Source organism: Marmota marmota, unplaced genomic scaffold, assembly GCF_001458135.2.
Source record: "Marmota marmota marmota unplaced genomic scaffold, marMar, whole genome shotgun sequence".
In the NCBI taxonomy this organism is placed as follows: Eukaryota; Metazoa; Chordata; class Mammalia; order Rodentia; family Sciuridae; genus Marmota; species Marmota marmota.
Genome location: NW_025999872.1, coordinates 919,118 through 934,622, shown reverse-complemented (window position 1 = coordinate 934,622; position 15,505 = coordinate 919,118). Strand labels below are relative to the sequence as shown.

General features: G+C 43.9%; 1 protein-coding gene across 5 annotated transcripts in view; it reads right to left on the bottom strand.

Moving 5' to 3' along the window:
- Positions 1-3,635: 3,635 nt before the first annotated feature.
- Positions 3,636-15,505, bottom strand: part of Pip4k2b (phosphatidylinositol-5-phosphate 4-kinase type 2 beta) — a 32,100-nt gene continuing 20,230 nt past the window's right edge. For all 5 annotated transcript variants that reach the window (XM_015506655.2, XM_015506656.2, XM_048785476.1 and 2 more), the window contains 3 exons: positions 8,976-9,234; positions 8,325-8,428; positions 3,636-7,680 (listed from right to left, as the gene is read on the bottom strand). In XM_015506655.2, coding sequence (XP_015362141.1) covers positions 7,600-7,680; positions 8,325-8,428; positions 8,976-9,234 — 444 coding nt within the window. In that variant the 3' untranslated portion in view covers positions 3,636-7,599. The remainder of the gene's footprint in view (positions 7,681-8,324; positions 8,429-8,975; positions 9,235-15,505) is intronic.

Genomic DNA, 15,505 nt, shown 5'->3' with positions numbered 1-15,505 from the left:
ATTGGTAATAAAGCTGACCTAGATCATCAAAGACAAGTAACACTGAAGGACAGCAAGTAGCATGGCCACTAAAATAACAAAAATGGAACATCAGCAAAGATTAGGATGAATGTATATCAAGATTTCCATGAAGTTGTCCAGGGTATAAGGAAATTTCAAGAGCAAGAATGTCTTCCCTGCCGGATGCAGTGGTGCATGCTGTAATCCCAGTGGCTGGGGAGGCTGAGACAGGAGAATCACAGATTCAAAGCCAGCCTCAGCAACCATGAGGCGCTAAGCGACTCAGTGAGACCCTATCTCTAAGATAAAAAAAAAAAAAAATAGGGCCAAGAGGGGCTTGGGTTGTGGCTCAGTGGTAGAGCGCTTGCCTAGCATTCATGAGGCAGTGGGTTTGATCCCCAGCACCACATAAAAATAAAAAATACAATAAAGGTGTTATGTCCATCTACAACTAAATGTATATATATCGATAGATAGATAGATAAAGGGCTGGGGATGTGGCTCAGGGGTTGAATTCAATCCCCAGTACCAAAAAAGAAAGAAAATAATGCCTTCCCTCACTAGAAATAACTCAGAAAGAAGAAACAAGAACTGCTGCCATCAAGAATCCCTTGAGTTTTAGCTCCCAACTGCCAGGGGAAGCCCTCATCTCCTCCTTCTTTCCTTACAGGTTTACATAATGTTGGTACCTTTTTTTTTTTTTAAGAGATAATTTTTTAATATTTATTTTTTAGTTTTCAGCGGACACAACATCTTTATTTATATGTGGTGCTGAGGATCGAACCCAGTGCTGCGCACATGCCAGGCGAGCGCGCTACAGCTTGAGCCACATCCCCAGCCCACCTTTCTATCCTTAAACAGATGATCACCGTGTTAACCTTAGACCAAGAAGCCAGTTAATCCTTTCTATGAAGCTAATATAATGGTTCTTTCCAGACCAATTTAAAGGAAACCCAAGGCTGCTTCAAAGATTGTCTGATTCTTTTAAAATACATGTCTACCTATTCAAGGATACATTTTTTTTTTTTTTTAAGAGCTTACATTTTAATAGGGATGAATCAGTTTGGAATCTGTTTGCCAAGCTGAAGTCATAGGTTGTGAAATAATTTTTAACTCTTGGAATCATATTACCTACTCTAAATAGAAGCATAGGGAGGGTTTGTTTGTTTTAATGTGAATTTTTGCCTGTCTTTAAAAATGTTGATGTCAACTCTAATTAACCTTTTTTTTTTTTTTTTTTTTTTTTCCAATTTTTTCATTGTTGGGTTGTTCAAAACATTACAAATTTTCTTGACATAACATATTCGACATCTTTGATTCAAGTGGGTTATGAACTCCCACCTTCACCCCATACCCAGATTGCAGAATCACATCAGTTACACATCCATTGATTTACAAATTGCCGTCCTAGTGTCTAATTAACCTTAAATACACTAAATGGAATCTACAAAAGTGAGCTATCTCAGAACTTTCTTGGTGCTACAGCTTTTGTTTTCCAGTGGCTAAAATACCAAAATGCCTTTTGTATTAAAAATTGCTTACCAAGCCCGTTATTTATTTTTGTACTGGGGATTGAACTCGGGGGCACTTGACCACTGGGCCACACATCCCCAGCCCCATTTTGTATTTTATTTAGAGACAGGGTCTGAGTTGTTTAGCACCTTGCTTTTGCTGAGGCTGGCTTTGAACTCACGATCCTCCTGTCTCAGCCTCTGGAGCCACTGGGATCATAGGCATGCGCCACAGCACCCAGCTATTACTACTGTTCTTGAAGATGATAGTATTCTATGTGGCCAAATATTTGAACTCATTCTGGACTTAGGCTTGTCAATGTATACTTGTTTTCTTAATTTAAGTCCTTTCACAGCCATGCTAAGGGTGGAATCCTCCTTCCTTTACAAGTATTTCTGGTTAAGGGATGTGAAAAAAACTAAAGCTTTGTTTGGTGTAATCTAAAACATAAAATTGATCTTTCACAGAGATGATGAATGTTTCTGCTACATACTTTTATATATTACTTATCAAACTAGTTAACAAGTATTTTTATGTTTGTACACAAATATGCTTTCACAGTATACATTGTGTACATGTAAATATATAGTATTTCTCACTGTTCACTTTTAAATGCCAAAAAAAGGGTGGGGGATAAAAACTGTGGGAGAACTTTTACTTGCTGGTCTGATACTGGTAGTATCTATCTTTGGCCACTTTTATCCCTACTTACGAAACCTTTCCAATAGAATACATGAGACTGAAAAATCACAATATCTCCTGCTAAATATTGATTGTTGATATCAAGTATTAATTGTAAAACTTATAATTAACTACTACTATAATTGTGGAAGGTTTCTGATTATTATTATTTTTTGATACTGGGGATTGAACTCAGGGACACTCGACCACTGAGCCAATTCACAGCCCCATTTTGTATTTTATTTAGAGACACAGTCTCACTGAGTTGTTTAGCACTTTGCTTTTGTTGAGGCTGGCTTTGAACTCATGATCCTCCTGCCTCAGCCTCCTGAGCCGCTGGGATTGCAGGTGTGCGCCACCGTGCCTGGCATACAGATAGTTTTCTGTGGATTTTTTAAACAATTCAGGTGCTGAAATTAAAGTTGATCTGTTATTACGGGGAGGAGGAGGGGGAAACAAGTTCCTTTTTTCTTTTTGTGGTGCTGGGAAGCAGACCCAGGGTCTTGTGCCTGCCCACTAGCGCTCTACCACTGAGCTACATCACATGCTGGTCCGAATTCCTGAGCGCTGGGACTGTAGGTGCACACCACCACCCCTGGCTTTTTCTTTTCTTTGTTTCTGATTCATAAGATCTGGGATGAGACCTGAGAATTTACAGTTGACTTTCAGGTGCTGATACTATTGGTCCACACTTTGAGAACCACTAGATTTTAAGCTAAAAAGTATCCAGGAGGAGAACCTGAGGTACAGAGGTTCCATGTTCATTCAGTCAGCCGCACAGCCAGCCAGTAGAACAGGGCTGCTAGCCAGTGGCCCTCCTCCCCAGCTAGAAAAGTGAGGGAGGGGGCAGTGATTCAGTCCTCCAATTTGGTGCGTGGCAATGACAGTGGGCAGGCAGCCTGCACTGGCACTGTGCTTTTTTTTGTAGATGACACAATATCTTTATTTATGTGGTGCTGAGGATGGAACCAGTACCTCACACGTGCTAGGCAAGCGCTCTGCCACTGAGCTACAGCCCCAGCCCTGGTGCTGTGCCCTTAACATTGCCTTTTTTTGTTGTTTTGTTTTGGTACTGGGTATTGAATACAGAGGCACTTTACCACTGAGCTACATCCCCAATCCTTTCATTTTTTTGAGAGGGTCTTGCTACACTGCTTAGGCCTCACTAAGTTGTAAAGGTTGGCCTCAAATTTGCAATCCTCTTGCCTCTGCCTCCAGAGTTGTTGGGATTACAGGTGTGCACCACCAGACTCTGCTTAATTAACATTGCTTATTAGTTGTATCTATAAGTGGAATGACACTGACCACATTCTTTCTTCAGACTCAAGCCATACACTGATTTTGCCCAAGCAGCCCCTAAAACTGGGACCAAAACTTTTAATTCTGGGGGGGGGAGTATATGTGGCGGAAGACATTCCCAAAGGATTCACACGTACCAGATGTACACAAAGCTTTTTGAGTTTTATTTTTTCCTTGGGTTGGAGATTCATCTTAACATGCATGCATTTTAAAACAGTAACGGGGTCTCGAACTGTTTCGAGTGGACATTAGACAAGCACAGGGGGTGGAAAATTCCTATTTAAAAAAATGAACTTGCAGTGGGAAGCTGAAAAGTCCCACCCATGGTGGGGTGGTAGTTTATCCTGCTTCCCTAAAAGGTGACTCCAAACTTCATATTTTTTGTTTACAATGATCTGACCTGATGTTGTGGTGTGCTGAGCAGCATAGGGCTTTCCCCAGGCCTGCCACCCCTACCTCGTCACAAAATGGCTGTAAGTCCAAGTGTTCTAAAAATTTCTTCCCCAGCCTCTTTCCTGGGATCTCAGCATGACCTGCTAAGGAACAGCTGAGTCTCCTTTCCCTTTTCCATAAGGGCTACTCTTCATAAGTGGCATTTATCAAAGGAGGCCTAGAGTCATATCACTGCCCCTTGCAGATGGCAGGTCGATTTGGGGGTAGCTGTTTGAATGTGCTTCCCTTTGAGGACCCCCCCTTCCTACATTACTGCCTTTAAGTGAGGTCTCTAGACGTGAGGGGACCACAGGTCTAAGGCCAGAGCTCTGAGGGTTAACACACTGTCCTTCTAGCCTTCAACATTCACATGCTAGAGAGTGCTAATGTTTTTCTCTCCAGACTTGATTTGGTAAAAAAGATAATAGGGGGTGGGACTGGCTATGAAGAAAGCCCCAGAATTGGTGGGGCAGACTGTGAAGGGGGAACATCTCTGGGGCAGGAGTCTCAAGTCTCTGTCTCACACCCTGAGCATTACCAAGAGGTGCTCAGGCCTAGAGCACAGGAGAGGAGTGAAGGAGGGAGTGGGGGAAGGAGGAAAAGCTGCCTGTAGTGGAAACTTGAGTGCCACTGAGAACAGCCACAGGGGCCACTCATGGGTAAGCCACAGACCAGTGACCCCTGAGCTAGATGAGGACGGAGCACTGCTTCTGGAACTCTGCTCCTAGAACTGCTGGCTTCCCGGATGCCCTGCAACCCCACCAGCCTCAGAGAAGGCAAGTGTCCTGGAGGAAAGACCCCGTGGTTAATGAACAAGGACACAAGGCCAGGCTTTCGTCTAGGGGTCTGCCAGTGTGATTTTCTAAGCACCCCTCACATCTTTCCAAGTACCCCCCACCATGCTGTTGTTGGTGATGACTGGGAGATGATTGCTCAGCTGTGACATTTCAGAAGAGGGACAGGGACAGAGACAGAGAAGTTGAGTAGATGTTACCCAGTAAAGGGGAGAATGAGGGAATGGAAAGGAACCCTGACCTTATCTCACCCAGGCCTCACCATTCAGCCTAGTCCTTATTCCTATACCTTTGTTTCCAGGAGACCCCAAATTATTCTGGGGTGCCATAAGACTGTTCAGCTTCTCTGCATGGCCTGGGGGAGGTAGGTTGGGAATAGTCCCTTCCCCTGAGACGCCTCCTACTGCCCACAAAGGGAATGGTAGGACTTGGGAAAGAAGAGGGAGCAGGTGAACGCGGGGATCAATTCATTTTCAGACTGCAAGCCAAACAACATCTTTATCATTACAAAAGAAAAGAAAGAAAACTTGTATAAACCAAGATAAATAGGTTTTAAACATCTGAATGCCAAAGGAATTAGAGGGCCAAACCCAAGGTTTTGAAGATAGCACAGAGAATGACCTTTAAAAAAAAATCTAAAATCCACCAAACCACAGCTCAAATGTTTCGACCCAATCAACAATACTGTCAGGAAAACAAAAAGCATTTGAAACAGAATGCTACCTCTCAAAATGTAAACAATATATATATATATATATATATATGTGTGTGTGTGTGTATATATATATATATATAATTTTTTTAAAAAAAACCCACAAAAACTCAATGTTAAACAAGTTAGATACCTGGTAGTTGCTTTAACTGATAAGATTGTGTGACACTTTTTGATACACATTATGGCAACATGATCAGCAGACCCAGTGCAGAAAAGCTGGCGGGGCCCAAGGCTATGGAGGCTGCTGGAAGACAGCTTTCCAAGCTGTGGAGATGCTGGGCCTAACTGGGAACAGATCCAAAATTTCACTCTTGATTATGAGGTGGGGAAATCAAGTCCAAACATTATTCCTACATAATCCCTTTCCTAAGTCAAAATTGTTTTCTCCCAGAGCCACATGGTTCCAAGTGTTTCCCGAGTCACTTCATGGCCCTGCTCTAATTGTTCAAAGCTAGCTCTGCCCTTCCAGAAGGGGGCGGCCCCAACGAGGCCTAAGAATGCTGCCTCCATTCCTTCCTGACCTGAATGCTGTGGGCAAGACACACACAGCATTGGTTTCTGCTCCAGAAGCCGAGCTTGGCCATTTTGGAGGAAGCCACAGGAAACCACCTATTCATTTAAAATGATTCACAAACCAACTTCACATCTTTGGGGTTATCTACAAATTTTACCATCTTTCATCCCAAGTTCCCAATTATTGGTGAGGGGGTGGGATGATATAGGAATGTACCACCCCCAACATGGAACAATGGAGCCATTTTCCCTCCTGGCGACCAGCTGCTGATGGTAACAAAACAGGTGTGGCTCACTTCTGAGAGCCTGGGAGGCAGGCTGTGAGACTGGATGGAAATCCTGAAGGAAGCTGCAGGATGCCACTTCTTCCAGAGTCTTGTGGGCCACAGGTTTAGAGAGAGACAATAAAAGAAAAACAGCCCCAATGCTGGAGCTGGGTCAAATCCCACTCAGGTTTTCAAGTTGGATTTCCTGAGTCACATCCTCAAGTGACTCAGAAGCAACCTCAGTTTCGGATGCCACACTCCTTGTTGTGGGCACCTTGCTTGCTATAACCGTCCAGGTGAAAAACCATGAGTACAGAGAGCCAGACATCTACATGGTGGGCCTGAGGCTTAAAGAGGTGTCTCTGCAAAGAGCACCCAGGTTCTCGGAGCTCTGTCCTCGGTGACAAGCCAACCACAGGTGAGAGCGCCTGGAGGTCAGTAGGAAGGAACAGATGAGGCTCACAAGACCTTATTTGACATACATCAGTTTTGGGGGTCTTCCCAAAGGAAGTTCCCATTTAAACACGAGAGTTCTGTTATATCCAAAGGTGCTTTCTAGGTCCTCTTGAGCCAATGAAGCAGGCTTGACAGAATATCTCAACTCCAGGGACCAAGCGAGCCTGGGACTTGGATGATGACCACAGGGTTCTCTGAGAACCACCTGTCCAAGAGCCCAGCAGCTCCCTCACCCATTACCATCCCATGAGGATGGACCTGTTCCCCTTGGAGGTCTCCAACTCTGATCCAAGATGTCAGGCATTGGCCTGCAGTGCTCCTTTGGGAGGACAGCACTGGAGGATAGAACGGAGGAATAAAAATGTAACATTTCACTTGGATCCAAGGTAGAAAGGTAGAAGAAATTATGCACAATACTCTATAAAATTAAAAAGTTAATCCAAGTAAGATCAAATGCAGCAGGGCGAGGTGTCTGACCTCTTCTCCTTGCTGGTGTCAGTGCACCCTGCTCGGAGCAGACCTCTGTGCTGGGCCTACCAGGTGCCTCTTTAATTGAAGGAAACTGAGAGCCGGGCAGGGATGGGAAGGTGGCCAAGGTGAGCAATGAAATTTCAGAAACAAAGCCCAAATAAACCCACCAAGTCACAAGATACCAAAGGGAACACCTTTGTAACCTGGGTCAAATGGGGAAAAAAAATCAAGGGTAAGCAGAAGGTGAGGTTATGTCCTGTGAGCATGTGCATACACAGCACATCCCCCTCTTCCCTAGCTAAAGCTGCTCTCAGTGTCACAGGCTACAGTCTCAATACTAAAGCCTTCCAGGCCCCCCACTCTGTTCCCTATCCTCCCATCTAGCCCCAAAATATCCTCTCCCTCTCCAATCCCCGATCCCATATCCAGCTCTCTGGCTCTGGCTGAAGGCAGAAGAAAACTACGTCAGGATGTTGGACATGAACTCGTTGAAGCGTTTGGAGTACTGCTCAGGGTTCACAGTCGAGATCTCGGCCCCTGCCTGTAACACACAAGAGGCCCATTCAGGTCAGTTCCTTATCCTTAACCAGGAGGCTGCATCTGGGAGGAGCCAGGTCTTCAGACCTCTTACTAGCATCAGAGATGAATACCACCCCCTCAGACTGGGCAGGCCACCTCAGGAAGCAGTTCAAAGTGTCACGTCCCTGGCTCCACTCCTCTAATTTACACACTCAGGTCTGCAGTGAAGTAGAAAAAAGGCACTGGGGAGGTGGCAGAGAAGGCCTGGTTCTCTGTGGGGGGCCCTGTGTGGAGAACAGTAGCTTCAAGCTGTGGGGAAACAGGCCAATGGGGAGCAGTGTGGGCATGTAAACAAAGCTATTCCTGGCCATTCAACAAGATGCACAACATGCCCGGCAGCCCCCAGGGAAAGAAGCTGGCAGGCTCAGGGCCCAGAGGGCCAGAGAACTGGAGAAAAAACAAGTTGTGTTTATTACCCAGACTGGCAGGTGGGGGTGGGGTATGGATGGGCAGGGGACACAAGGCAAGGGAGCTCTGTGCTGGGAAGGAATGGGGTGGAAGAGCACTTTCTAGAGCAGAAGGCCCAAGGTCTCCTCCTGGGGGTCCAAGGGTGAGTACAGATGTATCCCACTGGGCTGGCCCTGGAGGAAGAAAGAGAGCGCTCACCCCATGCTTCACTGTTTTGGCAGCGTGTGCAGCTTTCTTCTTAGCATCATATGGTGTGAGGATGTCAATGATGGCCATGAAATAGACCTCCTTTTTGGGGGCACCTGAAATGTGAGTAGAAGCAGGAAAGGAGGAAGAAGTGGTAGGGAGAAGAGCCAAGAGCCTCTGGGGCACACCCATGATCCTTCAATTGAGGTTTACATTATCCCTATCACTTTGACGAAGAGACCAATGGGTCCTTCTCAGAAGCTTTCACATTCTAATCTTATTTGATCCTCACAGCCACCCCATAGGGACCTCTTACTTAGCATCAGAGATGAATACCAGCCCCCCAGACTGGGCAGGCCACCTCAGGAAGCAGTTCACATGTCTCATGTCCTGGCTCTACTCAGTATGCTTAAGGTCTGTCCATCCTATGGCCAGAGCAGGGCATGCCTCGGTCACTCAGGACCAGTGCAGAGGGGAAGGCAGGCCTGACAAATAGAACCCTAAGACCCAAATTCCTGTGGGTGACCGCTAAAGAAGTCTTCAAGCAGAAAGAGGCCAAAGTCGGCCTCAAGTTAATGAGGTGAAGGTGGATATCCACCACCACTGCCCAGACGTCTTGCCCTAGAGGGGAAAGTGGGCAGGCCAGCATAGGCTCCTACTTACTTTCGTGGCTTTTCATGGCATAGACATCAACAGAGGGGTCGAACTCCCCAGGACCAAAGAACCGGGGAAAGCTGAGGAGGTTGCCAGGGCTATCCGGAGGTGTGCCATAGGAGCAGAGCAGGTTGCTGCCCACCCCGTCGTTCTCACATTCCTCGTCCTCTGCTCGCTCCTCCACTTCCATCTCCTCCTGCTCAGCCCGGTCCACATCATGGATGCCTACCAGCAGGCTGTAGTCCATGATCTTCAGCTGGGCCAGGAACTAGGGAGGGACAGAAAGATGGAAGGTGTTACACAGGCCATCCCAATGGCATCTGGAAAGGGGGAAAAAGGGTTTCTTTCAACTCAATTCTACACACGGTTATGAAATAGACACTGACTCTGCCCTGGTGAGCTCATGTTTAACAGGGATGGCTATCCCACAGGGGCAAAGAGGTGTGGAAACTGACAGCAAGGGCTAGAAGGCTTCCTTGAGGAAAGGCACTAAGGCTGCAGAATGAAGTAGTAGTCCAGATGGTTTGGACCCACTGAGGCCATGAGTTGAAAAAATGTGTGCTACACTACTACTTTCATAGTGTGCTACACTATGAAAGAGGCTAGAGAGGCAGATGAAACACAGCAGAGTCTTTCAAGTGCAGCTCTCATTACGAGTCTCGACCCATTATGAACCCAATGTAGTGGGCTGGAACTAGGACTTTTTAAAAATTATAAAATAAGGGGCTGGGGTTGGGGCTCAGTGGTAGAGTGCTTGCCTAGCATGTATGAGGCACTGAGTTCGATTCTCAGCACCACATAATAATAAATAAAATAAAGGTCCATTGACAACTAAGAAAATATTTTTTTAAAAAAATTATGAAATAAGCCAGGTGCAGTGGCACACACCTGTAATCCCAGTGGCTTGGGAGGCTGAGGCAGGAGGATTATGAGTTCAAAGCCAGCCTCAGCAAAAGCAAGGCAGTAAGACCCTGTCTCTAAATAAAATACAAAATAGGGCTGGGGATGTGGCTCAGTGGTCGAGTGCCCCTGGGTTCAATCCCCAGTATCCCACCAAAAATTATTAAATAAGATAAAACAGAATAAAAAATATCAGCATGCAGCTGCAGTTGTGGGTCAGTAGTAGTACACTTGGTGTGAGGCACAGGGTTCGATCCTCGGCACCACATAAAATAAATAAATAAAACAAAGGTATTGTAACCATCTACAACTAAATATATGTGTGTGTGTGTGTGTGTGTGTATCAGCCTGCATAACATGAAATAAGAGTAGATAGTGTGGGGCACAGTGACACATGCCTGTAATCCCAGCAGCTTGGAAGGCTGAGGCAGGAGGATCACGAGTTCAAAGCCAGCCTCAGCAGCTTAGTGAGGCCCTAAGCAACTCAGTGAGACCTTGTCTCTAAATAGAATATAATAAAGGGCTGGGGATGTGGCTCAGAGGTTAAGTGCTTCTGGGTTCAATCCCCAGTACAAAAAAAAAAAAAAAAAATAGAGAGACAGTGGGACCACAAAGATCAGGAAATAACACCAATAGTTAACAGTTAACAAATGGGATGGCATCAAATTAAAAAGCTTCTGCACAGCAAATAATTAGGACTGTAAAGAGAGGAATGAAAGAAGTAGAGAAAATTGAAAAATTTTGCTAGCTACTCTTATGTCAGAGGAGTAATATCTAGAACATATAAAAAAGTGAAAAATTTAACACCAAAACCCAAATAACCTAACTAATAAAAGGAAAAATAAATTAAACAAACACTTTCAAAAGAGGAAATACATATGGCAACAAATATATGAAAAAATATTTAACATAATTAGCAATCAGAGAAATGCAAATCAAAACTACAGTAGATTTCATTTCACACCAGTTAGAGTGACAGTCATAAGAATACAAACAATAATAAATGCTAGAGATGATGTGGAGAAAAAGGAATACTTTTCCACTGTTGGTGGTATCATAAATTAGTACAACCACTACGGAAAAGTATGGAGGTTCCTCAAGACTAGGCATGGGACCACCATACGACTCGGCTATACTATTCCTTGGAATGTATCCTAAGGGATCAAAGTCTTCATACTGCAGTGCTCGATACATACCCATGTTTAGAGCAACTCAATTCTCAATAGCCAAACTCTGGAACCAGTGTATTTGTCCATTAATGGGTGAATGGATAAAGAAAATGTGGTATATATACACAATGGAGTTTCATTCAGTTGTAAAGAAAAATGAAATTTATGTTATTTGCAGGAAAATAGATAGAACCAGAGACCATATGTTAAGCCAAATAAGCCAAACTCCTCAAAAGTCAAGGATTGTATGTTTTCTCTCATGGAAGTTAGAGAGGAAAAGGAAATGCGGGGGTGGGGGTGGAGATGGGGGTGGGAATCTCATGAAAATCAAAGGGAGATCAGTAGAGGAAAGGGACCAGGAAGTAGAAGGAAGGGAGGGAGTAGGGAAGTGCTAGAAAGTGACACTGGCCAAATTATGTTGTTATAGTGTGTCCACGTATGAATATATAACAACAAATTCCATCATTATGCACAACTATAAAGAACCAATAAAAAAATACAGAAAGAGGAAAAAAAAGAGCAGCTGGTGCTCCAGTTGTATGTGTGTGTACTTTGTTGGCTACAATAAAAGGTACTTCTAACTGGGGGTAACAGGCAAAGTTTGAAAAACTATACAATTTGGCTTCTTTACCAGTCAAGGTAAAAATGGAGAGAAAGAAAAAGGAACACCACATAAGAATGACAGAGCCAACCACCATTCTCACCCATTTCCTGCAGGCAGGCCCGGCTGTGTGGAGCTGGGGGAGAATCCTGGACCCGCCCCTGGTACCATAGACCTCCCCTTGCCACATCTCAGTTTCCTCATGTGCACGATGAGTGCTGTGAGCAGGATGGTGTCTTCAGTTCTTCGTTTAGGTTTTCATAGCTTGAGAATAACAAAGCTTGTGGGAATAACACCGGATGGAACTGGCCAGCCGGCATTCCAAATCAGCCAAGAATGAGAGTCTAGTCACCATCAGACATGTGCCAGGTGCTGTGCCATGGTTACAAACAGCCTGCAGCACCAGGAAACTGTCAGACCAACCACTGTGCTAGGGGTCTAGGAGGAGCACCTTCAGAGAACTAGAATGGCTCCAAGCACAGTCTGGAACACAACCCAAAGCACAAGAAGCCCCAAGGCTGGGAGATCAGCAGAATCTCCTTAGTATAAAATCAATAGGTGGCATGACCACAGCACCCCTGGACAAGGTCTTCTCAAGACTAGGGAAAGGAGGAGCAAGGGTTCCAAGAAGGACAGAATCCATGAACACCACCCCCAACCACCAAAGAATAATCACAGAGCAACAGGCACTGAAAACAAATTAGCTGAGTAAACTGCCTTAAATTCATATTAGAACCAGGAAAGAGGAAAAAAGACTCAGAACAAACTGAGTTATCAGAGCATAAAAGACAGAATGAAGGAACAAACATATGAGGGTAAGGAAAAGCTTCCTAGCAAAAAGGTTATTAAACCCATATTCACAGTAGCATTATTCACAATAGCTACAAGGTTGAACCAATCTAAGTATGATGGCCAGTTTTCTTTTGGGGGACAGGTACTGGAGATTCAACTCAGGGGCAATTTACTGAGCTATATCGTCAGCCCTTTTTAAATATTGAGACAAGTTCTCAATAAACTACTGAGGCTGGTCTTGAATTTAAGATCTTCTAGTCTCAGCCTACCAAGCTGCTGGAATTACAGGCATGTGCCAACATGCCCAGCATGATGGGCAGTTTTGTGTCAACTTGTGTACCCAGTGACCTGGACTGGACATTTGGTCAAAGCATTAATTTTGGAGAGTCTGTGAGCATGTTTCTGGATGACATTAACATTTGGACCAGTAAACTGCATAAAGCAGATTGCTCTATCCAGTGTAGACTTTCACACTTCATCCAATCAGGTAAAGGTCTGAATAGAATAAAAAGGCTGACAGACTCTTCCCATGAGCAAGAGGGAACCCCTGCCTGACTTCCTCTTGGCTTTTGAACTCAAGGTAAAAATGGAGAGAAAGAAAAGGGAACACCACGTAAGAATGACAGAGCTAACCACCATTTTCACCCATCTCCTGGCTATAATCAACTTGCCAACTATAAATCTTGTCAGCTGCCATCATCACATGCGCCTATTCCTCATAATAAATCTCTTTTTATAAAGAGATCTATAATAAATCTTACTGATTGCTTCTCTGGAAGACCCTAACACACCAGTGTCCACCAACAGATGAATGGATAAACAAAATGTGGTATATAACACAGTTGAATATTATTTAGCCTTAAAAAAAAAGAAGTTCAGATACATGCTACAACATGGATGAACCTTGAAGACATTATGCTAAATGAAATAAGGCAGTCAAGAAAGGACAAATATTGTATGATTCTACTTATATGAAGTTCTTAAGTAATCGATTTCATAGAGACAGAAAGGAGAATGCTGTTTCCCAGTGGCTTGAGGAAGGAGAGAATTGGGAGTCAGTGTTTAATGGGGACACAGTTTCAGCTGGGGAAGATGAAAAAATCCTCAGATGGAATGGTGGAAATGTTTGCAGAGCAACGTCAGTATGCTTGATGCCAATAAGCTATACACTTAAAAACAATTAAGATGATGAATATTATTATACAGATGCTCCTTAATTACAATGGAATAATCCAGGAAACCCATCACAGGTTAAAAATATCTAAGTCAAAAGTACATTTAATACAGCTAACCTACTAGACATTATATCTTAGCCTCACCTACCTCAAACATGCCCAGAACACTTACATTAGCAATTAAGTGTGACTTAATCATTTAATACAAAGGTTATATTAAGTGTCAGAAGAGCTCATGTAATTTATTAAATACTATATCATACACTACAAACTATCAGCTGTTTATGCTCATACTGCATGACTGTGTGGGAATCTGAGCTCACTATTGCTGCCCAACAAAACAAGAGAGTAACCTATTGCACGCTGCTAGCCCAGGAAAAGAGCAAAGGCCAAACATCAAAACATGGTTTCTCCTGAGTGCATTTCACTTTTGCACCAATACGAAAACCACCATAAGCAAGGGACTATCTATAAGTGTTGTTTTTTTTTTTAAATATTTATTTTTTAGTTTTAGGTTGACACAATATCTTTACATTTATGTGGTGCTGAGGATTGAATCCAGTGCCTCATGCATACTACAGTCTACCACTGAGCCACAACCCCAGCCCCTATGAGTGTTTTATGACAATAAAAAAAGGTTGGTTTGTTTGTTTTTGTTTTGTTTTGGTAGTACTGGGGATTGAATTCAGGGGTGTTCTACCACTAAGTGACATCTTCAGACATTTTTGTTGTTGTTGTTTTTAATTGTGAGGCAGATTATCACTACATGCTGAGTTTGGCCTTGAACTTATGATCCTTCTGCCCAAGCCTCCCATATCACTAGGATGACAAGTATGCACCTTTAACTTTTACAAAGTTTATAACAACCAGCCAGGTGCAGTGGCACACACCTGTAATCCCATCAGCTCGAGAGGCTGAGGCAGGAGAATCGCAAGTTCAAGGCTAGCCTCAGCAACTTAGCAAGACCCTGTCTCTAAATAAAATAAAAAAGGGACTGAGGAGGTGGCCCAGTGGTTAAGCAACCCTGGATTCAATCCCCAGTACAAAAAAATAAAACAAAATAAAATAAAGTTTATAGCAACAAACTTAGTGAAACCCTATCTCAAAATAAAGCAATAAGGGCTGGAGATGTGGCTCAAGCGGTAGCGCGCTCGCCTGGTATGCGTGCGGCCTGGGTTCGATCCTCAGCACCACATACAAATAAAGATGTTGTGCCCACTGAAAACTAAAGAATAAATAATAAAAAATTCTCTCTCTCTCTCTCTCTCTCTCTCTCTCTCTCTTAAAAAAAGGAAAAAAAAAAGCAATAAAAGGGAAATTATCTGGAAGACTCTATTACAGCAAGCATCCACCAAAAGACGGGAATATAGCTCAGTGGTAAAGCACTTGCTTAGCATGTTCAAGGCCCTGGGTCTGATCCCCAGCTCCACAAAAAACAACAACAACAACAAAACAAAAAAATCCACAGAGGAGGCACTATGTGTTATTGTGGTCCAGACAACAGAATCAGTTTTGAGCATGTGGCTCCACTGGAGGAATTCCTCCACAGGAAGTCCTGTTACAATTAGGAGTAGCTGGGGAGGTAGGGAATCAGAACCAGAGACATCCTCTTTGTGTGTGTGTGTTGGGGAGTGGGGGGTAGGACTAGGGGGACTGAACCCAGAGATGCTCTAGTACTGAGCTATAACAACAAATAGAGTCTCACTTAATTGCCAAGGTTGCCCTTGAACTTGTGATCCTCCTGCTGCCTCAGCCTCCTGAGTCACTGGGATTATAGGTGTGCACCACTACACTACTCTTAGATCTGGTTGATGGATCATTTTTTTTTTCAGTTGTTTATGAAACAGATTTTTTTTTTTTTTTCATGTGGTGATGAGGATCAAACCCAGTGCCTCATGTGTG